Raw genomic sequence first — 25,001 nt, forward strand, 5'->3', positions numbered from 1 at the left:
TTCTAACTTAAAAATCATCACATTTATTCCAACCAGTAATGGCGACACGTGAGGTGAACTCCACTTACGTAAACGTATCTTGCAAATATTTTCATAGTTCAGATACAAATATACTTCCGCTCCAATAAACTGTACTACAGCACAGTGCTTAATTATTTCCCTATAATTACACTATTGCCACGGTGGTCTAGCGGTTAGAACCCTGGCCTTGTAATCCTGGGCTCTCGGGTTCGATTTCCGGCGATGCCCGAATTTATAACTTGTGTTGGGCAAGGCCGTGGTCTAGGCAACACGGAGTTTTCCTCCGTGGCATCCCAACAATTACTCCATTCACACAAAGAAGAAGGCAATGGCAAACCACTTCTGGATCATCTGCCAAGAACGTATATGAACAGGTCCCAGTCCGAGAAAAGGATCGAAGGATCCTGTTCATATGGACCTGTCGTCAGACAGAACACTAAATAATAATAAGATGAGGTGGTCTAGCGGTTAGAACGCTGGCCTTGTAATCCTGGGGTCTCGGGTTCGATTTCCGGCGATGCCCGAATTTATAACTTGTGTTGGGCAAGGCCGTGGTCTAGGCAACACGGAGTTTTCCTCCGTGGCATCCCAACAATTACTCCATTCACACACAGAAGAAGGCAATGGCAAACCACTTCTGGATCATCTGCCAAGAACGTGTATGAACAGGTCCCAGTCCGAAAAAAAGGATGGAAGGATCCTGTTCATATGGACCTGTCGTCAGACAGAACACTAAATAATAATAAGATGAGGTGGTCTAGCGGTTAGAACGCTGGCCTTGTAATCCTGGGGTCTCGGCTTCGATTCCCGGCGGTGCCCGAATTTATAACTTGTGTTGGGCAAGGCCGTGGTCTAGGCAACACGGAGTTTTCCTCCGGGGGCATCCCAACAATTACTCCATTCACACACAGAAGAAGGCAATGGCAAACCACTTCTGGATCATCTGCCAAGAACGTATATGAACAGGTCCCAGTCCGAGAAAAGGATGGAAGGATCCTGTTCATATGAACCTGTCGTCAGACAGAACACTAAATAATAATAAAATTACACCAAGGACCTTAAAGGGCCAACATTGTATACCATTTGCTTCTTTTAATGTAACAAATTTCACGTAATGTATGCTTTATTCTGGAGACACGGAACCAAAACAGAATTCATAAAACAAAACCAATATCAAATTTTATCAAATTCCCTACTCCATATGCATTAATTTAATGTCAGTAACTGTCAGTAAATTATACAACCAAAATTTAATAATCACGTACACCAACCTCTCATCAGAATCGTGACACATACTGTCAACACGATGTAAACTAACTTCCTCTTAGTGGCAATATCAATTTCTGCATCAACATACCTCGGATATTACTGACATATCTCAACCAATGGGAATCTATTGACTATCCAGAAACCAAATAACCACTGGCCTTTGTTAGGTTATAGTAACACGAATACTGTAATATTACTATCTCAATTGGTACTGCTTTATTAAAGGCGTCTCTTCAAATGTTCACACTGCACAGCGTTCTGCAGAATGATCATTAATTTAAAATACAATCCCCGCCATCTTCTGAAAAGACCGAGGAAAATAAGAAGACACACTCGGTCAAAATAACATCTGTAAAACAACAAAAAATCTTTACAAAAATTAACTGCAGCGGCAAACACTATTAACATTTTAAACGTCGTCAGTAACAAGTACTTTTGCATATTTCTATTTGTGTTTCGTATAATTCTTCAACTAAACAGCGATTACTCCCTTAAACATCGTTAACCAGTTGATCTTTGTAATGGTGAAGTGTAGTGTTTTCTCCGCGGTACGGACCGAATTCTTAAAATTATTTAGACGACACTCGACATCCCTGGCCATCTCGACACAGGTTTTCCTCTGTCTTCAAGCAAATGCTGAGATGGTTCCCAAGTTCCAAGTTGCCACTGCAAGCTTCTCATGCAGCCCTCCCGACTTAAATTAATCAAAATTTACCACCCCTTAACGCCGTCAAAATTTACCCCCCCCCCTCCCCTCAGTAGGAACTTCTAAATTATGTACTAAACTTCCAAATTAATAGCCTCAGCTTTCGCTAATACAAAGTTCAAAATTCCGTCTTTTATGCCAATCATCACACTAACGCCTTCACTCTTACTTTATCCTTAACAGAAGGACGAGCGGGACCTTCTAACTATAAGATGCTCTTTCTCCCCCCCAGATATCGAAGTGTCTCTCACTTCTCCCCCACCAATTTCCTCTTTCTCTCTCTCGACATCCCTGTGTATTTGCAGAAGTCAAAGTCACAACAGCCCAAGATTTTAATGAATAGTAGCCTTTACAAATTTCAAAATAATTACTTCTCGTGTTTATTTCTGCCGAACTGTAGGTATCAGAGTGACCACAGTCATGTCAAGTGGACACGGATAGGTGAAGGTCATGTCAGCCCTGGGGTTTGTGCCGAAGTGGCCTTCAAAAATGTCAAGGTCATTTGAATTTCAGTTTTTATCGTGTTTATTTCTGCAGAACTGTGGTCATCCGAGTGCCTATACTCACGTCAAACATAACAAAGAGTCCATTCGTTGACGCGTATTTTACGTGGTATGTAATTTGGGTGACTACCCGTACAAAAATGTTACGATGGAATCTTTCATTACTGTAATGTTATCTGTGATTGGCCGGTTACCGGTTGGTTCAGCTGTGCTCGTCACAGGAGTAAGTTCCGGTAGACTGTTAGGATGTTATCAGTGTCGATCTGTTAGGAGGGAGGCTTTGTATGAGATTCATCATACATCTGTTACACTGATACATCCATACACACACATTGTGTAGTTTAGTGTAACTATTAGGTTTATGTTGCGTCAAGAGTATGGAGGTCCAGACGTTTTGAAGAAAAATAAATTGAACAGGGTTTGGTTTAACATCTGGTAGAAGAATAATAATAATTCAGAAATAACTATCATTCTACAGGTTCTCCAGGGTAAGTTTACAGTTACTCAGACATTCAAGAAAGTACCTGCTCTTATGGAAACCAAATGTTCATCAAAAAGGTGTATTCATAATACTGGAACGTATCCAAAAATTTCTCACGTTATTATTCGAATATAAATTTTAATATCATCCTCCCATAACCACCTAATTTTCCTAAGTGTTTTTCTTCTTCCCTTAATAACGCCCACCAAAACCAAAATTTATTCATACACCCTGAAAGAATTGGACAAACTGTACAAACCCATTACGTAATGTTCTCAAATATGTAACTTCATATCTGAGTCAAAATTGGTGTCACTATTTTTGATTGGTTCATAGTGAAAATTCTGCAATTTATCTCATCGTAATAACACATTTTCTTCAAGTGGTAGTTAATTTTTAAGTAGCTACTGTTATAAGACTGTAAAAACTTCAAAGGCCTGTTTTCTCACTGTTGAAATGTCTTAACATTTTCTGAGGTTATGACTCATGACGATACAGAACTGAAAGATTTTGTGTGTACTGCTAGATGATGACTAAATTATTCCACATATGGGTTTTAATATATTACAAACTGTCCAGAAAAAATATATAACACAATTTTTTTTTTCAATTTTCATAACTTATAAATATTTAAAAATTTCTAATATGACACAGCAGCAAATTAAAATTCCAATCTTAAATTATTCTGTGTATTATTTGCAATAAAAATGGGTGGTTTGAGTAGATTCAACAATATTACATTTTTTAAATTACTTTTTCATAAAAATACAATTATTCACACTCTTCTTTAGAAGTTAGTGGATTTCACAGGAGTACCCCCTTAAAATCTTGAGAAAAAATATTTCTAATTACACTAATTTAAAGTACAGAAATAGCACATGCATTTCAGTATTCAATTTAAGCAGAAAATATGAAGTCGTCTCAATCTGCAAATCCAAATTACAGTAACACTCATTTGGCCTGAATGTTTCCAAATGCTTCCATGCAAATTTTTGTTACTGGTCTCAATGCTAAGAAGTGCCCGTCTCTCCTAGTGGCACAAAATGGAGAGTTAACGAACTCCTTATTGCTTCGACATATTATACAGCAGAGAGTTCCAACCAAAAACATCAGCTGCAGTTTCTAAGTTGCCTTAACTTTCTGACCGAACACTATGGAGTTAAGACGAAACAAAATTATAAACAGCCTGAATCCAGAAATCCTGAATGACATGGTAAGTACCTATGGTCACCATGTAACAGCTTACAAAGTGTGCGACTGGGACGACGTTCAATGTCATGACCTTCGTAGAGAATTTTCTAAGGCCACACTCGGACACGCCATTCATAAATCAGACCTATAACAAATAATCTCCTATGATAAAAACAAACATAATTTTGGTGACAAAACACAGAGATTAAAGACTCCTTTGGACGAAGGAAGATTACCCTCGAAAGACACTCCATCATGTAGTTTGTTCAATAAATACTATTCTTCTGCCTGATGGGCTAGGCCCATACACCACAACACCTACAAAGAGCCCATCAAATGGTACAAGCTTCAGCTGCAATCCACATCCAAATTAGGCAAATCTCATACCTTTGAAGTAAGAGACAGAAAAATTAAATATACTTCCAAGAAGCTGTGCTCAGTGTGGCTGACCTTAAGAGCAGAATCGGAAGGTCACCTAACAGCTGTAGAGCAAGATGGGCACATGTCCAGAAAACAGGTGTTCAAAATCTGAAATTCCATTCATTACACTAGAATGACTGTTACCGCGACAACCTGTCCAAGGAGACCAAAATAACAGAGCTACACGACAAAGATCCCTTTACTGACTTAACAGTTTTATATCAAATTTGGTAGGCTCATAGCATCATGTCAATTTGACTGCCCCACTTAATAACCAGCTCCACGGAACAGAGTCCTTGAGAAGCTGATAATCGCTCAGTCAAAAAATTCCCAACCTTCAACGAGACACAAAGGCTCGATGCTGTGCTCACATCTCACCACCAGTACCAATCTCAAGTCACATAAGTGAGATTTCAGGTTCTCATGGCTACAAGTATGAATACAGATGCCTTCTGGGATGTTGCATTTCAAAGGTGATTACTGCACATCAACGTCCTGAAGATGGAGGCCGCAAGCACCTCTGAAATGGCAGTAATCTCCTACTACATAAAAGAGCACATCCCAGAACACAGTAATCTTCACGTGCGTCACTGCGAGGAACTGAAATCTCACTTATTCTAATAAAATTATATATAAAGCCGTAGACACTCAACCATAAACCATAGAAACTGATAATAAACCTAACATGTATGTCTCATGGTTCCTGCATTCGCTGTTGGTCCCTTATGCTGAAACTATTATCGTCAACTCATAAATTTTCCTTTGATTCATTTTGAAAAGCTGCACATTTATTTTTATGCGGGGCTTCTGTAAACTTTTATACAGTCACAACTTCAAAATTAAAAGTTGTGGAATTCAAGCACGGCTATGCCAAAGCAAACATTTTGGGGCAACCACCACAAAGCTGGCAAACAGCATCAACTCCAAGACGTCGTTTGAAAATTTAAAGAGAGAGACGCATTAATGACACGCTGTTACAGTATACACGAGTTCAAGCTCGATAGATGTAAACGTAGTAGAATCGCTTATTGGTCCGATGCCATTCTTCTCTCATGTGACCTGTACTCTTTATGATAAACGTGCCCAAACTGGGCCTTCTGACACGCCAAATTGCAAATATTATGTCCACTTTCCAATACTTAGAGTAATTACAAGGGATAAGTCCAAGTATGAGGTCCTGCAGAACACTTAAATGCGCCACTTCCATTTTTCACACACCCACCCCAACCCACTCACAGTCAGCCTTCATAACCTCAATGTTCAACACCCTCAATAGACACAATCTTGAACCTGTTTCATGGAATATTATATCAAATATCTTTGCGCATCCAAGTCGCTGTTTCCAAAAAAACATCCCCACCAAAATCATGAGCTGACGTAGCTCAGTTACAGACTGGACGACCAGAGTTCAATCCCCCAAAGGGGGCACAGGATTTTTCCTCTAGCCTCCGAGACCCACCCAGCCTCCTATCCGATGGGTACCGGGGTCCTTTCCCGGGGGTAAAGTATGGCCAGACCAGGGTGTGATGCTGACCACTAACCCCCAGTTAGAACCAAGGTCAAAAAGGGGTAGGAGATATAGTACCTCTCCCCCCAAGTGTCTACATGGCGTATAGTGGGATAGCTTTACTTTTTTCCTTTTACACCCACCAAAATCTTGCACACTTTCATGTCTCCAGCATCTCAGCTCTAGCAACAGCACATCACAACATCCTAATAATACCAGAAAAATTTCTCATCGAGAACAACGGGGAAAATCTAAAGTGGTAAACAAATGTAGGCATACCGTGTCCAAAATCCTGTAATAATCACCGAAGACGCAACCAACACTTCATGTAATATCCTAAATCAACCAATTATTTTACCAGTTTTGGATACAAATATTTTCCAAAACACTTCTTTTTCGTGTTCATGTAACAAAAGGGGGTACACTAAAAAAAAACTTAGAAAACTGAATTGGATGACAACAATTTTTGAACTAAATAAAACACATATTTCAATGAGTTATTCCTCCCTTATTTCCATCATGAATCAATTTGTCGAGTTCCCAGACATTTCAATTTTGAAGCATTTTCAAAGGACGTACAACACATATTTTTTTTTTAACTTTATACCTGATTACGGCTTCGTGTTCTGTTCACACGCAGTTTTATCTGCATTTACTTCCAGCCAAAACTCTTTACTGCCCTATCAGAGAATTTAGGACACAGCTCGACAAAATAATTTTGTTTTCGGGGATCAGTAAATATGTCAAATGTCTTTTCTTTAACAAACTTTCTGAGTAAGTGAAACTTCTGGCAGATCTGCTAGTCAGACAGAAGACATAACGACGGTAAAACAAATAATATTTATAGAGTACATACACAAATGTAAAACTACTTCTTACTTGTTTTTTAACATGTTTATTCTACTCTTCCAATATTGACACCGGAATGTCTTAAATACTCGCACATATTTTGAAGTTAAGACTGCGCACGAAAAAGGAGGACACTAAACAAATATTTAAATAGATCATGTAAGAGAGAACGACAAATGTTTCATTTCTTAATTATGGCCATTTGAAGGCGAAAGAGAATTTATAAAAGCTTTAGAATTAAATGTGCAAGGAAGAAAGAAGACGCACAACTGGCGAATTTTACGCATCTGTTCCTGAATACAGTTTCGATGTCTCACTGATAAGTGACCTGACACTTTTCAAACGACACACACACACGAAAAGCACGAACGAAAAAAATGAAGTGTCTCATGAAAGAAATGTGCAAATTTGTAACCAAACTCAAAACAAAAGGAATTTATTAACAGGTAAGCGAAAAAACTCGAAACTCCTCACAAAACAAACTCATCACTAATTTACTTTGGCTTTCGGGGTTTAGATGTGTTGCGTGCTGAAGGTGTTCCAACATTTCAGCAAAAAAACTGAAGTTGCTGTAAGACAAAGGGAAGAGGCAGCCATTATACAGATCACAAGATGCTACCAAATACATAAATCTCCCAGATTTCTATGTACCCAGATCCTCAGCAGCATTTACACAGGTGGTAGGTTAAGTTAACAATACGTAAAATCATGTACGCAGACAAAAGTGGTATCTTGTTCGGCTCAATTTGTGACTGGTAAAACTCAGATATTAGGTTGGGAGAGAGCCGTACAGAATCATGGCTACACATTATATCCTACTGCAGAGCCAATAATTTATCTACTAGCGCAATTCAATCATTCAATCCTATTTATTTCAATAAGATTTTCTGATCAGATACTATAAGAACTCGATAAACACCAATAAAATCACGAAAGATTAATTAAAAAGACATGCAGCAAAATTGACATAGCCAGCTGTCATTTGCAATAACTTTACTTGAAAAGGCATAGTTAAAGTGAATAGTTATGACATCCTATCAGAAGATTCTCGAACAGAAAATACTACATCCCAAAATTGGACACAATCCTGAACTATTTACATCCACCTCCCAAACTTAAGATACATCTTATTATCACACTGTTAAGTGCAAAATTAAAATATATACACAAAAATTATCTTCCTATCAAAAAGAAATGGGAGACCTCTTGACTTCAATAAAAGTTTGTTAGAAGTATCAGCACAATTTTTTTTTAAACACAAAATTTGTTTTCTAATAACTCATTTAAAAATTCAAATATAATTTTAAAACAACTTTCTGATTCGTATGACACATAAGAATTCATTCAAAAGCACTTGACTTGTTTGGCTCATTTAAAATAAAGCAAATACCAACACAAACTTCACATAGAACAAAGCATTCAACTTTTTTTTCTGCACTCAGTGCTTTTGCAGCTTCCAGAAACAAACAGAAATCTTCCAGTACTGTCTTTTATGAGGAAATGAATATTGCAATATCTTTGTATTATTATCCGTTTACTTCATAACAAATTCCACACTGCTTGACCAAACAATGGTGTGCCTATAACATCCCTTCATCAAAAACATCGAAAAGAAATATAAAGTGCTGTATTATAGTAACACTACTTTAAACTCCGGAACAAAGTCCACTATCAAGGGTCAGTTGTGCAATCCCATATCTTGTCACTGATAGATTTAGGTAACTGTCAGTAGGGCAACCGATTTCCTACTCACATAAAAAACATTAACGTTCACGTTATCTTACACAGACGTCTCATTATTCATTTTTCGACTAATTAAACCTACAGTACAATTCTGCTTTGTTTACATCCACACCTATCATGTTGTCATTTCACGAAGGAGCATGGACGGGGTTACTAAACACAGACTAATCCTAATGCCATGACTCTAAAGATGACCTTTCACAATCAAAACAACGTCCATTTCATGTGTACAGAACTTCGCAAATGTATCATTACGTTCTATAATGATTATCTAAATATCTGAGCAAACACACACACTAACATAATGACTTAATCTGCAAAGGACTACTTTTGACACGGGGAAAAAGCTGTTACACAATTTCACGAGAAGCCAAATGGGAGGAAAGTCACACACGCGAAATCAACCCACTGGAAATCATAAACAGGGAACATATTACAAGTACAACTGACACTCGTAAATGAGATTATATATTGAAGATTCACTTATTCACTTACCAGGCTGTTTATTTGCTATCTTATTGAAACAATTTTGAAACACTTCGTAAAGATGCAAGGGTTCATCATCGCTGGTCGCCATCTTAATTCTCACAGCAAAGCTAACTGTCTCAAAAAAAGATTCAATGCCAACATTCTTCCACAGCATATTCACAGGTGGCAGCACCACTCAAAGTCAACTTCGAAATTAGTTAAGGAGCACTACCACTACAAGCGCTTGCATCACACACTGTTGATTTTAATGAGACTAATTAAAATTGAACGTTTCCTGGTCTCCAAATCTCTCAAACTTAACATTTCTTCCAGTAATTTTAGTTTTCGCTACAATAAAATAATACATTGCAACATTATTTGTAAATTATTAAAGCACAGGATCCAAACATTGAAATTAGTGCAAAGAACATGTGTCAAAAATATGTTCCAACAGCAAAACAAATTCGCATGTCCATAAAATTCAGAGAAGCGACACTACATTGCCTAACTAATCAACTCCATAGAATGGACTACGTCTTGAGAAGCTGGCAGTCGGTCAGAAATTCTTCGTCTTTTCTAGAGCAGAAAGATTTACAACAATGAGCTGAAGCCAGTCCACACCACCATAGCGTGTTTTATGTTTCAAATCCATTCTGGTATCAACCATTCATTAGCATATAGATCATATAAACCATCACAGAAATAAAAATGTCATGTCTTCCCAGCTAATTAAGCACCTACACTGTATATGGTCATTGGGGTCTAGCTACTGGTGAAATTATAGTCCATCACATGTTTCTGAGAACAATTTAGCAAAAACTTTCAGCACGAATTACAAAATAAATAATAAATATGGAAGAAAGCCACTGTAAACTAATTTGAAGTAGAAAGTCTGTGAAAACGACGAAAACCCTTGGTAGGAATACTCGCTCTCGGGGCCAAGATTTGAACACGGACTTCTATAATACGAAGCAGGAATTCTATAGTAGCTTTGATGCGCTGCGAGTTCTGAGCTTTGTTCAGTCGCCTGAGCTTCGTTTTTCGTGTAACAACGTTGCACACTTTGACGCGACCTTGAAGACGGCGAGGAAGTCATTGGAGCGACTCCATTTTTTTGAAAGCTGTTTGTACATAGGTCTTATGACGACACAATACGAACAAAGATTAATAATTTATCGTACACAGTTGATTGTTTATGCAATAACAAAACACTGTAATGTGTACCACCCAGAAAACTAGAGAATTATTAAATCGTTTTTGTCTACAAAATACCGCATCTTAACATGAACGAAAACATCAATATTCGGTCTTCATACGAATGGATCATGCAGATAAAACTGCCATGATTTTGGAATCATTGATTTTCCATTAATGACACGTTATCTCTTCAAAAATTAATGATGTTTTGCAAACTGTTAAAGAAATCACGACAGGACATTAAGTGCATTATTCATATGTTTTGGAGCTGCAGTAACCCACTCTGTGGGACAAGGTCGACTCCAGGCACGGCCTGCTGGACGCGACAGGCTCAGTTAGACAGAATGTGCTCTACCTACCCCATCTGTTCCTTTGTTGCGAACGATTCCAACAATGGGTCGGGTGCTACCAACACAAGCAACTATAATGTCCCCGGCATCTTCAATTTGGATGTGGGAGACACCAATTGGGTTATAACATCATCGTTCATCATCTTCACAATGCAGACAGGTGAAATATATTTATGTGGTATAGTGCATTAACAACTGAAATTCTTACCCTTCTGTAACTCTCTGTCCTTATACCATATTAATTGTGATACCAATTTTAATATTATCCTGCCACGCAGACTACACCGAGATATCCTCCTCCCTCGTAATTCTCCGACTCAAATGTTGTATGTGTTTTTAATCTTTTCCGTGTTCTGTTCATCTGAACAAATTATGAAAGTCATCGTTTACTAATTTTATCCATCATTCCGCCACTCTCTTTTTGTGTCCAAATACTCTCCTCGGCACTTTGATCCCAAACACGCTCAATCTACATCCCTATTCTTAACTTAAGATGAAAACTCAAGGTTTGACGACGCAAAATAAAAGGTAATATTATATTAATAGTTCAATATATTTTAATATTTAGAAATTTAAGCTGCTCTTGGTTAAATTATTTTCAATATGTTTATCAAGCTTAATTTGTGTAACGTATCACTGAAATAAACAAAACAAAACACTGACTGACAAAATTAAAAAAAAAAAAGAAGAACAAGGTCCGAAACCTAGAAGCCACAACAGCGTCCATCTTGAAACTTTCAAACACGATAATGAAGAGAGAACTTTTAACCTCGAAGTCGTATGGAGCATAATGACAGCGATAATCCATTTCTCACGACGTGTTTTACATTCCACTGGGCGCCGTTGGTTAAAATTAAGAAGGTCGATTTGTTCAAAACACCTAGAAATATATAAGTAGCGGACATTTGTACAGCCACGATGGTCTAGTGGTCAGAACGCTGGCCTTGTAATCCTGGTGTCTCGGGTTCGATTCCCGGCGGTGCCCGAATTTATAACTTGTGTTGGGCAAGGCCATGGTCTAGGCAACACGGAGTTTTCCTCCGTGGCATCCCAACAATTACTCCATTCACACACAGAAGAAGGCAATGGCAAACCACTTCTGGATCATCTGCCAAGAACGTATATGAACAGGTCCCAGTCCGAGAAAAGGATGGAAGGATCCTGTTCATATGGACCTGTCGTCAGACAGAACACTAATAATAAATAATAAACGGACATAACAGTTATAGACGTGTTCAGGTTTCGGGATGCTGGAGTCCGGATGCGTGTCCATCAAGAACGAGGTGAACATCATGATGAAGAACGTTGCCGACGTGGTTCTGGGCGGCCTCACGTACTGGATGTTCGGTTTCGCCCTCAGCTTCGGTAGCGGCCCCTGTACGACGCCGTTCATGGGGTGTGGAAACTTCTTCGTGGACCCCACAGTTAACGATCCACTCATGGGCCCCATCAACGCCGCCTTCCTGTTCCAGCTCTCGTTTGCCACCACAGCCACCACCATCGTCTCGGGGGCGATGGCTGAAAGGTCAGTTTTCATAATCAAACCCTAGTTTCAAGAGAACATCTCATCAGACGGGCGATGTCCAAAATAAAATTCGTCATCTTTTACAGAGATCGAAGCTTCGTCACCGTGTACATAAAATCCCGACATCTGTCGCTATACCGAGCCAGATAAATCCAATCCAAACATTCTATTCTTATTTTCCTGGGGTGCATTTTAATAGATTCACAAATGACACCATTCGACACTGTAAGAAACCATGAAACAAGTCTTCGGATAAAATTAAAATGGCACGGTCGGTAATGAGGATCAGGAAAGGAGCGCACAGTGGCAGGACTTGGTATTAAATGTGATGGCGACTGAAAATGTTGGTTGGGTTGCCTACAGATGCAATTTCAAGGCGTACTGTCTCTTCTCATTCCTCAACACTGTGGTGTACTGCGTGCCTGCAGGCTGGGCGTGGGGGGAACACGGCTTCCTGAACAGGTTGGGTTACGTCGACATCGCAGGATCGGGACCAGTCCACCTTATTGGTGGAAGTTCTGGTAAGTTCAGTGACGCAACTTGTAAAATGTTTTGAGCAGGAAGCTTAAAGTGTCAAGAGATGGCAGTACCGGCTACTCTTTGCTGATAATGTCGGACATCAAAGATGTACAAAGAAGGACTAATTTGAGAGCGACATATCACATCGCTGTTCGGAAATTGTCAAAGAAACTGACATGTAACGAAGAACTTGTAAGTTATCCGGAGATAGGGATTAGCTCTATCTAGTGGGCCCAATTGTGTAGGAACCTGAAGACGGAGATAGAGTCCCATCTCCGAAACGTCGTTTTACGTTTCATATTTACTAGACGATGGATAATATCCAAGAAAATTTTTGTTCAATTGACTCTTCACCATCGTCAAGAAGTTTTAGATTTGATATACCAATCAAATTGCTGCTAATAGGATCGCATGAGAAGATGAAGGGGGTCGAATCTGTATCGTCGAACGTTTTCTGTTAAATCCTCCCCACTTGATGAGGGCGGAAACAAGCATTTCGGAATGAAACTCTTTTGCGTGGCGCAAACAGTCGTATGTCCAACCTCGGCTGTAATCACAAGCTGACGTAATTGCGTTACGACATTTTTTCCTCGCTCTACATGGTTCAGGAAATTAATATACGCAAATAAAATAACCCTACTACACTACAAATAGTAAGTTGGCAACACTGAATACACGTGTGCCATTTGAGGTTCTCACGGCCATGAATATGTCGATGTTGGTGTTCTGGGTTGTAACGCCATGTAGATGGTAGGTAGATATCAACGTTTCGTAAGAAATTACTATCTCCATCTTCAGGGCGTCACAATCCATCTAAATATAATTCTTGCTCTGTATTTGCAGCACTGGCGTCGGCGATGATGCTGGGTCCACGTTTAGGGAGGTACGACATGGGAAATGAGCCACTGCCTCTCGGATCTCCTGTGAACGCCGTCATGGGTCTGTTTGTCCTCTGGTGGGGATGGCTCGCCTTTAACTCAGGAAGGTGTGGTCTCAACCCGAGAAACATTCTTTCAACGAACCGTGTCTGCCCTAATACAAAACCCTTCCTTACTATTCCCTTCGAGTCATGTTCGTGTACGGTCAAACAGGCGCGCAAAAGAATACGATTTCAAAAAAATGACGTACATTTTGGAATTTTTCCATCTTCTCGTTTCGGAAGCTAGGATCCGCTTCTGAAATCTTCTTTTATCCAAAGACGAGACTATGCAAGTACTCAAAAATACGTGTCTGGTTAATAACACACCATGTATTCTCCCAGCCATAAAATCATCACGTTCATTGCATGTATTTCCATAGATATTTTCGTAAACTCATTACCTGCCTCGTCTCTTGTTACAGTACATACGGAATCAGTGGAGCCAAGTGGCATTATGCAGCCCGCGCAGCTGTTCAGACAATGATGGGATCATTTGGGGGTGGATGCATTGGCCTGGGTTACTCAATGTTCCTGCGGGAAGGACGCCTTGACATTATGGACCTCATTAACAGTATCCTAGGCTCACTTGTCTCAATCACAGGTTAGGAAATGTGGAATGTTTTCAACCTTTGCGGTCCCTTTTAAATACCACTACGGCTCTCTGCAGCTCTATTTAAATACGAACATCTCTTATTACATGCAGATATACGATGTATAAGCATTGGATTTGATATTCTCAGAACTGTGCCTCCTTACGTCCTAATTGTTTTCGAAAGGTCAAGACCAAGTTCAGCACGATAAAAGTGAAACAGAACGTGAAGTCACTATTCATAAAGAAAGCTTGATAAGAAGAATAAGAATGAATTTACATTTATCAGTGGCGTATTATTCTGTGCATGAAAATATGCAGACACTTCGCAAAATCCACTGAAATGTTCGCAAAAGTATTATCAGGAAGACGTGGGTAGCACTAATGAAAAGATAAAAGCTTGAATGACATGCTGATACCGTTTGCCAACCTCAACTTGACACCAGATCATATATAAAATACGTAAAACCAGTGGCGGACTCAGTCCGACATCGGACCGGAACTCGGATATTTAAATTTCGGACTCAGTCACACATCGGACCGGAACTCGGATATTTAAATTTCGGACTCAGTCCGACATCGGACCGGAACTCGGATATTTAAATTTCGGACTCAGTCCGACATCGGACCGGAACTCGGATATTTAAATTTCGGACTCAGTCCGACATCGGACCGGAACTCGGATATTTAAATGTCGGACTCAGTCCGACATCGGACCGGAACTCGGATATTTAAATGTCGGACTCAGTCCGACATCGGACCGGAACTCGGATATTTAAATTTCGGACTCAGTCCGACATCGGACCGGAACTCGGATATTTAAATTTCGGACTCAGTCCGACATCGGACCGGAACTCGGATATTTAAATGTCGGACTCAGTCAGACAGAGACCGCAAATTATGGTGAATATTTAATTGAAAGATGTAAAAAAAAAAAATAACACCCAACTTTATATGTAGAATACATGAACAAAGAACTCGCTGTTACAGCGGGATGTTTCCTGTACCAATCATGGGAGGCGCTTCTGATCGGTACAGTGGGTGCTATCGTGGCTTGCGTCTCCATGCCCCTCATAGACAAGATGGGAATCGATGACCCTGTCGGAGCATCAGCCGTACACGGTAACAATACATTAATTCCAGTTAAGAGACACCCTAAATTGGGGAACAGCAAAGGGTACATTTGTAGAATACAACCAATATTACCATGCAGTGCCTTGTAACATTCCATGTTCCTTTTAATATATCACTCAAAATCATCCCACCATATTCCATTTTACATCAGATAACCCTTATAAGTGATACAGAATCATAAAATATCAAAGAAACTGTTGACATTAACTTGCTACTATCAAAGCCACGAGAATGAAACAGTTATTTCAGTACAACAGAGATAAATTGTAAAAATCTGCAGTTTTTTAACAAACATTTTGCGCTATGATGATGACGATACAATCAGGTTTCCTGCTTCTTGCCTAATTTCTCCCTTAAGTTAGTCAGGCAAAATACTTTTCTCCCTGACATACAGAAACATGACAAAACTGGTTTGTGCCTAAGCCAAAACTATTAATAGTAAAAAAAAAAACCCTCTGAGGTCCAGTAATATTCCTTCGTAAACAAAAAGGAAAACCAATTTATTCAATAAGGAACAAACTCTGTGAGAAGATGGCTGTCTTCTGGGATGATGTGCCTTGTCTGGTGGTGACTACGCTGATCAAATTCCACCAAAATACACAATTCTATGTCCCAGAAGGCAGACATCTTCGCACTCATCACGAGAACCTGAAATCTCAGAAATGTTTCTGTTTCAATTTTGGGGGCCTTTGCTATATTGACCAACTTTTTCAGGTGCAGCGGCTATTTGGGGTGTTATTGCAGTAGGGCTGTTTGCAGACAATCCAGAACCTCTTGACACCACAAGCGGACGCAGCGGGTTATTTAAAGGTAGAAGTCCATAATGGATTACTAGACCAATCTCTTCAATAACCCTATCGCTCAATGATTTAAATAGTTGGAAGATTAAAGGTAAAATGAATTTCCTATATCTTACAAAGTCTAACCTTTTAAAAACAATTTTGTTGATCGATTATTCACATATCGTAACCGGAGAATTGGCAGCTCTGAATTTAATACATATTTTAGTTTCGTAAGATTCTTAACTAAACTGTGGTAGATACAATATGGAAAATGCTCTGACCGACAGGTGGAGGCTGGTACATGCTCGGTGTGCAGACCTTAGGAGCGTTTTGCCTTTGCACCTGGGGGATATTGAGTACCTGCCTGATTCTCTGGGTGAGTTAGAAAATCTGAATAATGGTTTGGTAAACTCTTGGATTTTAAATTCTTCGGACAGCGAGACACAATAATCCACTGCACGTTTCTAGCTAGTGGGCAAGATCGTGCCAATTCGGATGGACCCATATGATGAGCTCATTGGGGCAGACTTAACAGAGCACCACATCCGACATGGTCAGGTTGGAGTGAGTCGTGCCATATCAGCACTGCGGCCATTTTATCACGCCACTGCTGATATAGAAGATATCAAGAATGTAGGAAGTAATCCAGGTAAGCACAGAAAAATGGATACTGATGCTGTAAGATAAAAAGTAAAACCAGTACGTAAGTGGCAATTACACGTTCCTCCCCTGTACCGAAATAAAATAACTGCTAGGTCAGCCTAAAACAGAAGACGATATAAGAAACACTGAAAATCTTTCTCGAGAACTTGGACTGCTGACAAATGTAAAGTGATGTATAACTAACTAACTAGATGGCTTACCGAACCCGAAGGTTCATCACCGAATTAACCAAAGCCCTCCACCGGACCCTGTCCTGGGCCAACAAAATCCAGTCTCCTTCAACTCCTATCTCCCATAGATCCCGCCTGACATTATCCTCCCATCTACGTCTAGGTCTCCCCAGAGGTCTCTTCCCCTCAGGCTTCCCAACCAATATCTGGTGCACACCTCTTGTCCCATCCATGCGTGCTACGTGCCCAGCCCATCTCATTCTTCTCGACTTAATCGCCCTGACAATACTGGGGAAGGAGTACAGATTTTTAAGTTTTCTCCATGCCACATCGTCTTCCCTCTTAGGCCCAAATATCCTCCTCAACACCAGATTCTCAAACACCTGCAATCTGTGTTCCTCCCTCAGAGTGAGAGACCATGTTTCGCACCCATACAAAACAACAGGCAAGATTATTGTTTTGTACACTTTAGTTTTCAAGGTTCTTAGAAATCAGACAAAATATTATGAACGGAGAAGTAACAAGCATTTCCGAAATTTAGTCTCTTCCTAACTTCCTCATGAGTATCATTTTGATTTGTTATAATAAACAAAAATGTTTAATGGATAAATTTTAAAGAAAAAGAAAATTCGATCGAAATTATCTGCTTAAATATCTATCTGGCATTTGCTATCTAAGACGGAATATTCTTAGTTCGGACGTTAAAATATGTGGAGAATTTTTTAATGGGCAACTGGGGATGTAGTTTCTTTAATAAAATTGAGAAATTAAAAGTATATTGCACTGTAACAGCATTGCGTACAAATGTTACACTCATTTATGACCTCTGACATGTATCATAAATACAACATTCTTTAATCTACAAGTATTTCAAAAAGAAGCCAATTCAGGTCAACTTTGATTGTCTTCTAAGCAGGTTTTGCTGTAAGTAATCGATCACCGTGTGCAGTTAAAATAACAAGACTCTGTTCAACAGGGCACGAGACATACCTCAACCAGAACTACGGCTCCCATCCGGGAAACAAAGACGTTCCACTATCAAAAACAGCGAGCATTAAAAAATCTAAAAAAGAACAAAAGAAGAATGGGAAGAAAAACAATAAAGTGAACGTTAAGAACAACATAGACGACCCACTCGCAACACTGGAAGCAATGATGAAAACTGAAGAGATTCCTAAATTTGCATGGTTGGACTGATGAGTCCACAGTCCGGTTACGTCAGTGTTGACCGTGGTTTACCGAGTTGTCATGTCTTGTGTCGTCTACATTACCACCCAGAATACCAAAATCAACATCTCCACCGCCACGAAACCTCAAAACTCCGACAGGTTAGTGCTTCCTCGACTGACGCGCCACAACAACTAAGAATTCAAAAAAAAAAAAAAATTCAAGACTTTCAAAAATATTTCTCACAGTACGTTAACAGCAGCGAAATATTGTTCAGGCCTATCACGTCAGCTCACAAGCCCGTGCTATTTCATCTTTATTAAACTATTACCGCTTCTTTTCATTAGTTACATACTGCACTGGAACCATTGGCTCAGTTATTCATTTATTGTCTTTAAAGACGGTATCCAGATTTTTTTCAAATTCGTAAGACGCGTAGCAAGGGCAGTTCTGATCAATTTGTCTTGAAAGTCAATGGAAATTTCACACTTCTGATCTTCATCTTACATTCTATGTGCAAGACATATAGCATACGCGAGAGAAGCAAAAATGCTGTACTCTAGTTGGTAATCATCAAGAAAAACTAGGGGGCTGAAAGGAGAAAATGAGATTACAACTTGAAAAAGAATGGAAAGTTAAATACACCTTTTAAGTGGATCATTCACGTACGAGTCTGGCTCGGCGAGCTCGACTCGCATAGCAGACTCTCGGCTCGTGACACCGCACCCACAAACGAGTTTGGCTCGATGGAACCCGAGCCGAGCCGGACTTGCAAGCCAGACTCGTACGTGAATGGGCCGCTTTAGACTATACTTCATTCCAAAGATCTGATTAATCAGAGCTCTACAGTTATGGTTGCATCTTAGCTCTGTCTTCCACTGCTGTGATCATAGGCCAGTCTTGCACCGATCCCAGGTATTGTGTCTTAGGTCAGTCTTGCACTATTATTATCCCAGGTAACTGTTGTGTTTGGGTCATTCTTGCACTGAAGTTGACTCAGGCCATTTTTGCACAAAAATCAAAACATTGTTCAAAAATGGGCTTCAAAAAAACTGTGACAGACAGACATACACGGATTGGCCAATAAGGTGCCCTCTGCCCACGCTATCCCAGTAAAATTATGATAATGTGCATTTATTTCATCTGGTTAAGGATATGATCCAGTGGTACCAACAATAAACCTCCCAAATCCATTAACAGGATATTTCTTGAACAGAAAACCATCGCAACGCAACAGGCGCTGCATACAACTCAGATTTGACTTTCTCTCGGTATAAACAAAGAAAAACCATCAACTTATGCTGGAAAAATTGTATTGCATCCTCGACTTCACATAAAATAATAATTACAATGTCAACGCAATCTTTTTTTTTTTAAGGTTTCTATTCTGCCATGGCTAAACATTTCATTGTCAGTCAATCATATTCAGACCGGAGTACCATTTTATACAAAATCAAACACGTATAAAAACACAGAGTTGTACAAAATTCCAAATTTAACACCTAAAACACTTACAGACTTTGTGAATACATTCTAATTTAAACTATTCATTCGTTACTTCTGGCTTATGTATATCGCATTATTTATAGCTCTTATCATTCTAAATATGTTATTATTTGTTTGCTGAAAGTCATGTACCCAGACATTCCACATCAAATCAACACAGAAAAGAGATTTCCAGCCCAACTGTAAACCATTTCCATAGTTTCGTGCAAATATATTACACGCTTTTTGCTTTTTAGCAAATAAGTAACAATTATAAAAATAACATCTATACGGAATACACCCAAGTCAGAAAATAATTATTAGCTTCAATTAAAAAAACTTCATTCACAAAATTTATTGAATGTTTTATATACTTCAGACAAAACTTTCATGCAAAATATTAATTTATCTATCATTTTGTTTAACTTCAGAAAGACAAATTGCCAAACTCTGAAGAAATAAAAACTCAAAATATATTAAAGTTGCGACCATGCAACCATTGCTTCACGACAGCTCCGCAGTCATCACTGGTAACTGCTGGCCGCCCACTGGGACACCTCGGTTGGTAAGCCTTGGTACCGCTTCACAGCGTCACTCACTTGTTGCGAAGTGAGAACGAACCTGTGCAGTTGGAACTCCTTCAGAATGTGGATGCTTGGTCCACCAATTGGCACTACGAGCTCAAGGCTCTGGAAAGGACCAATTTAACATTTCATCGCATCAAAGAATTCAAGGGAAATTACACAGCAAATTCACAAAACTGGGAAATTTTTCCATAGATATGACTTGCAATTGGGAAATGTCAGAAAAATTCTTACCTCCAAGTGCTCAAAAGCTTTGAGAACAACCGGCCTCTCTACATTCTGCACGGTTGAATTCTGACTCAAAAACTTACAGTACCGCCTGTAGACCATCTCAAAGTTGAGTGGCTCCCCCTCGTATATCTCAGTCTGATGCTTCATAGCAATTATCTGCGGTGAAAGCAACAACATGTATTAAAGCTGCCCTCTTTAGTAAAACTATATTCAGAAATTTCTAGTCCGGAGGCTCAGAACTTCTACGTAATATCTTTACCAATTCAGTGCATGGAATGATAATAGAATCTAACTTTAAAATTATTACAAGTTCTTTGCGTATAGAATATAAGATTAATGTACAAAGAGGGCACCATGTCTACAGATTCAGGGTTAAACTAAAATTTGTAAAGCAAATTCAGTTTGAGTTCGTTACTACTCTAACATAACTCATATAAAGCTCAAACTGAATTTATTGGTCTCCTCAACAACAGCTAAAAGCAGTGGTCCCCAACGCGGTGCCCGCCAAGGCTTTTTCTGGGTGCCCGCATTGTTACAGAAAGAGGTTATACTGAATAATGAAGGTCGTTCAACCACGAACATTATGAAATCAAAGTGCAGATCTCGACTTGCTGACGCCCATCTTGACGATTGTTTTCGAGCAGCGACATCATCGTACACTCCCAAATTTGAAAAACTGGCCGATGAAATGCAGCGCCAAACATCACACTAACTTCCCACTTGAGTAATAATAATTGCACTTATTAAACTACGTATTTCTGATTGCGCGGTTTCTTGTATCATTAAACGTCGTGTTGTTTTGTGTATTATTCGGTGTCCATATCTTATTTGACCAGAGAAAAGAAAATTTGGCTTTGTTAATTGTTTGGTGCCCGCCACGATCTCATAAACTCTCAAATGTGCCCGTACGTACAAAAAGGTTGGGGACCACTGGCTTAAAGTATAATTTATATTTATTTAATTTTGCTGACAGCAGCTCAGACCATACAATATGTCAAATGATAAAATGCTTAATGAATAATTATATTAAAAGGATACTGAGGGAAGTGGTCATGTCCTAATTTATAACGCTATCCTGGAATAAGTATGTAGGAACTGATGAAAACCATGAGAGACCTCGGTTAGGACAGCCAGACACCAGGCCAATATCTGAACCGCAGAAGTCACTAACGTAAATCGGGAGCGCTGCAAAGTTCAGTGGAGTGTGTGAGGGCGGTTAGGAATGGCGATGTGAGACGAAATAATCGTGGCAGTTCTGATGCACTGCAATCTGCGTCACTTACCAGACATAACTCAAGCACCGACAAACCTTCTACCATGGCAACTTTAGCATCCCTTGACCACAACTTGTGTACTTGTAAGAAATCCTCTGCCGTTAGAGTGGGGTGTGTATCGCTCAGACGCGATATGACAACCAGCTAGAATTGACGGAAATATAAAATACTGTGATGTGACGGAACACAAACACGTTCAGTATCACAAACATTAGGCCTTATTCTAATGTTACTACTAAAACAAGTAAACTCACAAAACAAAGCAAATTTAGCACGTCATTTCACGCATCATTTCGGATGCAGGTAAAACCAAACTTAATGCATACTGATGCTACAAGTTTAAAAATTTTGGGTAACGTTTGATCCTTAAATCGCATTTGGCCCTTGATGTGATATTTGAAGCAAAGGGATAAATATCTGCCAGAGAAATATCCATTCAGCTGAGATCTTTATTACACTTTCAGCTCACCAGGAAGGACCTCAAGGTCCTCTCGCTGTTGTCCAGGTTCAATATCGTCCTCATCACATTCTGAACGGGCTCCTCGGTGCACAAATCTTCTACATGGCAGTTCCAGCAGTACGAAAACACAGCATCATCAACACAAACATCATCTTCAGAAAGGATCAGTAGATTCTTTAGCAACGCCATGCGTACCTCGAAGACGCTCTGTTCCTTCTGGCAAGTGTCAGGGAAAATAAATATCTGACGGTGGGAGAAGCGGGACTTAACCCTTTTCTCCAGCAATTCCATCACGTCCAGTCGGCATGTTAGGCCCACTACACAAATGGGAGCCTGGGATAAAACATAAAAAAAGAAATGTTGGTAGTATGAGAGATTGCCAATTATTTATATCTCAGATACAGTTGGCCACACCGGTCTAAAACGAACCCCACAAAACATAACAGATTTTTAACTGTTCAAAATGGATAAACTCTGAATTCCCAAGAAAAAGTATTTGTTCACCTGGTACATTCCTGAATAATCCCAGAGGACAGGTTGAAAAGAGAAGCATTTTTGACCTTTACTGCATAACAAAATATTCAAACGTAGGATACAAGTCCAGGGGCCATCAACATACAGCACACAACATATTTTTTGTGTGAAATCTGAGGTTTTCAGGGTCAGGAAGATGTCAATGTTGGTCTTCTGGGTTGTAACACAGAAGGTCTGTAGTAAGATACCAAAATGTTGGGAGGAACACACTGCCTTGAATTTCATCCTGCAAGACTAACATCGACAACATACTTCGTCGTAGCCTCAAGTATTTAAGGAAAGTGGGAATTTTAATTTTTTTTCTGGGATTTGTTGTTTCTATCTGCAAGAACAGAAGACCGGAAAAATTGTTTGGCGTGAACATCTCAAAAGAAACAAACACGTCTAAATATCAAAATGTATGACGTTTTATAAAGCAAAGAGATTGGGTTTTAACTGAAATTATGGTATAAGACAGTTTATTTTGGAAACGAACATGTCTCTAGCCTGTGTCGTGGCTAAAGAACATATTTCTTGTTATAATTTTAATATAATCATTCTCACCTGAGCAGACTGCGCCACATTAAACAGATTGTAGAGGAGTGTCTGGTTGTGGTGGTTACAAAACAGATCAAATTCATCCAGAATGAATATTATAGACTTGGACCTGTCCTTGTTGCCAGATTTAAGGCATTGCAGCAAGAATGTCAGGTTTTCTACAAACAAATCAAGAACCAGTATGCAATGACATTTTGAATAAAATATATTTATTACTCCATTAATATTTATAGTGTGCTAATAGCAGGAGTTGAAGGAGAGTGGATTTTGTTGGCAGAGGACAGGGTCCGGTGGAGGGCTTTGGTTAATTTGGTGATGAACTTTCGGGTTCTGCAAGCCCTAGTTAGTTTGTGTGCACATAGCAGCGAGACCATGTTCAACTCTGCTGTATCATCACATTTACCTATACTGCTATTTCCTTGTTAATGCCTTCTTATTTTACACATTCTTTTAAATATATTACACACTGTACTTTTTCAGGATAGTTACTTTTAATTTTTGTCTCTTGTTAATTATCTGAAATATTCTTCTCTCATGTTGTTCTATGAACTGTAATGCATATTAAAAATTATAGAAATAAAAAGCATAATGAAGCATGAAGAATAATGTAAACATAGTTTATGCAGACATATAAACACAAATTTACAGCAATACATGATTTATACATCAGTCAGGATAATTAACCTATGCACTGGAATTAAAATAAATCTGGGACCTCCTGAACACAAAACAAAAGAGGAAATAACTGTCAACAGGAGTCGTATATTTAAACAAGGCTAGACTGAATAATTTATGAGATGAAATTAGAAAGTACAAAGGCAGACAGCCTCTTGCGCCACAACATTCAAATTAAATTTCATAACAACCTTCAACGCTGCAACTTTGACAGGTAGTACCATGCCCTGCTTCACTCCTACAACCAATAAAAGAGCCTGATTAATAATTCTAGCAAAAGTGGAACATGATTCAGCCATACTGAAAAAAAATAGCTTTCAAATTAGAATGTATTTACTATTCTCATGATAACAGAGCAACACTAACCTGCAAATGATCCAAACACTTTATTGCCTACTGCATTCTCTAGTTGCATTTGTCTGGTGGCATCTTTCAAAGCAAGTCTATCATCAGTGTGCATCAATCCATTCAATTCCACAACAAATGCTTTTTCATGGAATGACTTCTCATTCTTCAGTTCATTTATAACACTGTTCAGGAGCTGTAGAAAGAATAAACACTTATAAAAGCATTTGCTTCTGTAAACCTTTAAGTCTAACATGAAAACTACCAAACTTACAGCTGTTTTTCCACAACCTCTGGGTCCTATTAAAAGTGCTGAGTTACTCTCTCCCATCTCGACAGTTCTTCTTACGAGATCTGACAGATGTGATCTCTCTTTCTCATGACCGCTAAATTCATTTGTCGGAAGCAATAATTTTCTCTTAATGGTTTTCCTACACAAAACAAGTCCGTCCTCTACGCTTAGTGTCCTATCCATTATTTATCACCTACTATACTATTCATGGTGTACATTTGTACACGAAAGTGTGCAGACGAACCGAACATTCGCTACTAATGTATTTAAAGAAAAAAGTTCCACAAATGTCTCAATTTACACAAAAATGATTTGAAACACAAACATCACTTCACTGTAAACCAATATCTATTCCAACGCACACATACACTACAATTACTTCTCGTTATGTTTTCGTTACTTTAGAGTTAC

The 25,001-nt window shown here is 39.1% G+C and overlaps 3 protein-coding genes across 16 annotated transcripts in view; 1 reads left to right on the forward strand and 2 right to left on the reverse strand.

The window, feature by feature from the left end:
- Nucleotides 1–9,285, reverse strand: part of da (transcription factor daughterless) — a 149,575-nt gene extending 140,290 nt beyond the window's left edge. For all 13 annotated transcript variants that reach the window (XM_087356462.1, XM_087356443.1, XM_022077835.2 and 10 more), the window contains exon 1: nucleotides 9,186–9,285. In XM_087356462.1, the coding sequence (XP_087212588.1) occupies nucleotides 9,186–9,267 (82 nt within the window). In that variant the 5' untranslated portion in view covers nucleotides 9,268–9,285. The remainder of the gene's footprint in view (nucleotides 1–9,185) is intronic.
- Nucleotides 9,286–11,947: 2,662 nt separating this feature from the next.
- Amt (Ammonium transporter) lies at nucleotides 11,948–18,444 on the forward strand. Its single transcript, XM_022077858.2, has 9 exons — nucleotides 11,948–12,230; nucleotides 12,594–12,751; nucleotides 13,593–13,734; nucleotides 14,091–14,269; nucleotides 15,248–15,379; nucleotides 16,106–16,201; nucleotides 16,461–16,549; nucleotides 16,642–16,822; nucleotides 17,983–18,444. Exons 1-9 carry the CDS (start codon nucleotides 11,953–11,955, stop codon nucleotides 18,201–18,203), a joined length of 1,476 nt encoding a protein of 491 aa, XP_021933550.2. The 5' UTR covers nucleotides 11,948–11,952; the 3' UTR covers nucleotides 18,204–18,444.
- Nucleotides 18,445–19,469: 1,025 nt separating this feature from the next.
- Nucleotides 19,470–24,983, reverse strand: Orc4 (origin recognition complex subunit 4). Of its 2 annotated transcripts, none has more exons than XM_022077886.1 (7): nucleotides 24,573–24,983; nucleotides 24,320–24,494; nucleotides 23,285–23,436; nucleotides 22,217–22,540; nucleotides 21,757–21,891; nucleotides 20,477–20,629; nucleotides 19,470–20,347 (listed from the first exon to the last, which is right to left on the reverse strand). In XM_022077886.1, the coding sequence occupies exons 1-7, from the start codon at nucleotides 24,771–24,773 to the stop codon at nucleotides 20,183–20,185; spliced, it is 1,305 nt and encodes a 434-aa protein (XP_021933578.1). In that variant the 5' UTR covers nucleotides 24,774–24,983; the 3' UTR covers nucleotides 19,470–20,182. The 2 variants fall into 2 exon arrangements, with proteins under 2 accessions (XP_021933578.1, XP_021933579.1); XM_022077887.2 differs by having other exon boundaries at nucleotides 19,470–20,279; nucleotides 24,573–24,982.
- Nucleotides 24,984–25,001: the final 18 nt, after the last annotated feature.

The sequence above is a fragment of the Zootermopsis nevadensis genome, unplaced genomic scaffold, assembly GCF_977971745.1.
Source record: "Zootermopsis nevadensis isolate Lab colony 2312 unplaced genomic scaffold, Znev_1.0 Znev_ptg000002l, whole genome shotgun sequence".
Lineage (NCBI taxonomy): Eukaryota > Metazoa > Arthropoda > Insecta > Blattodea > Termopsidae > Zootermopsis > Zootermopsis nevadensis.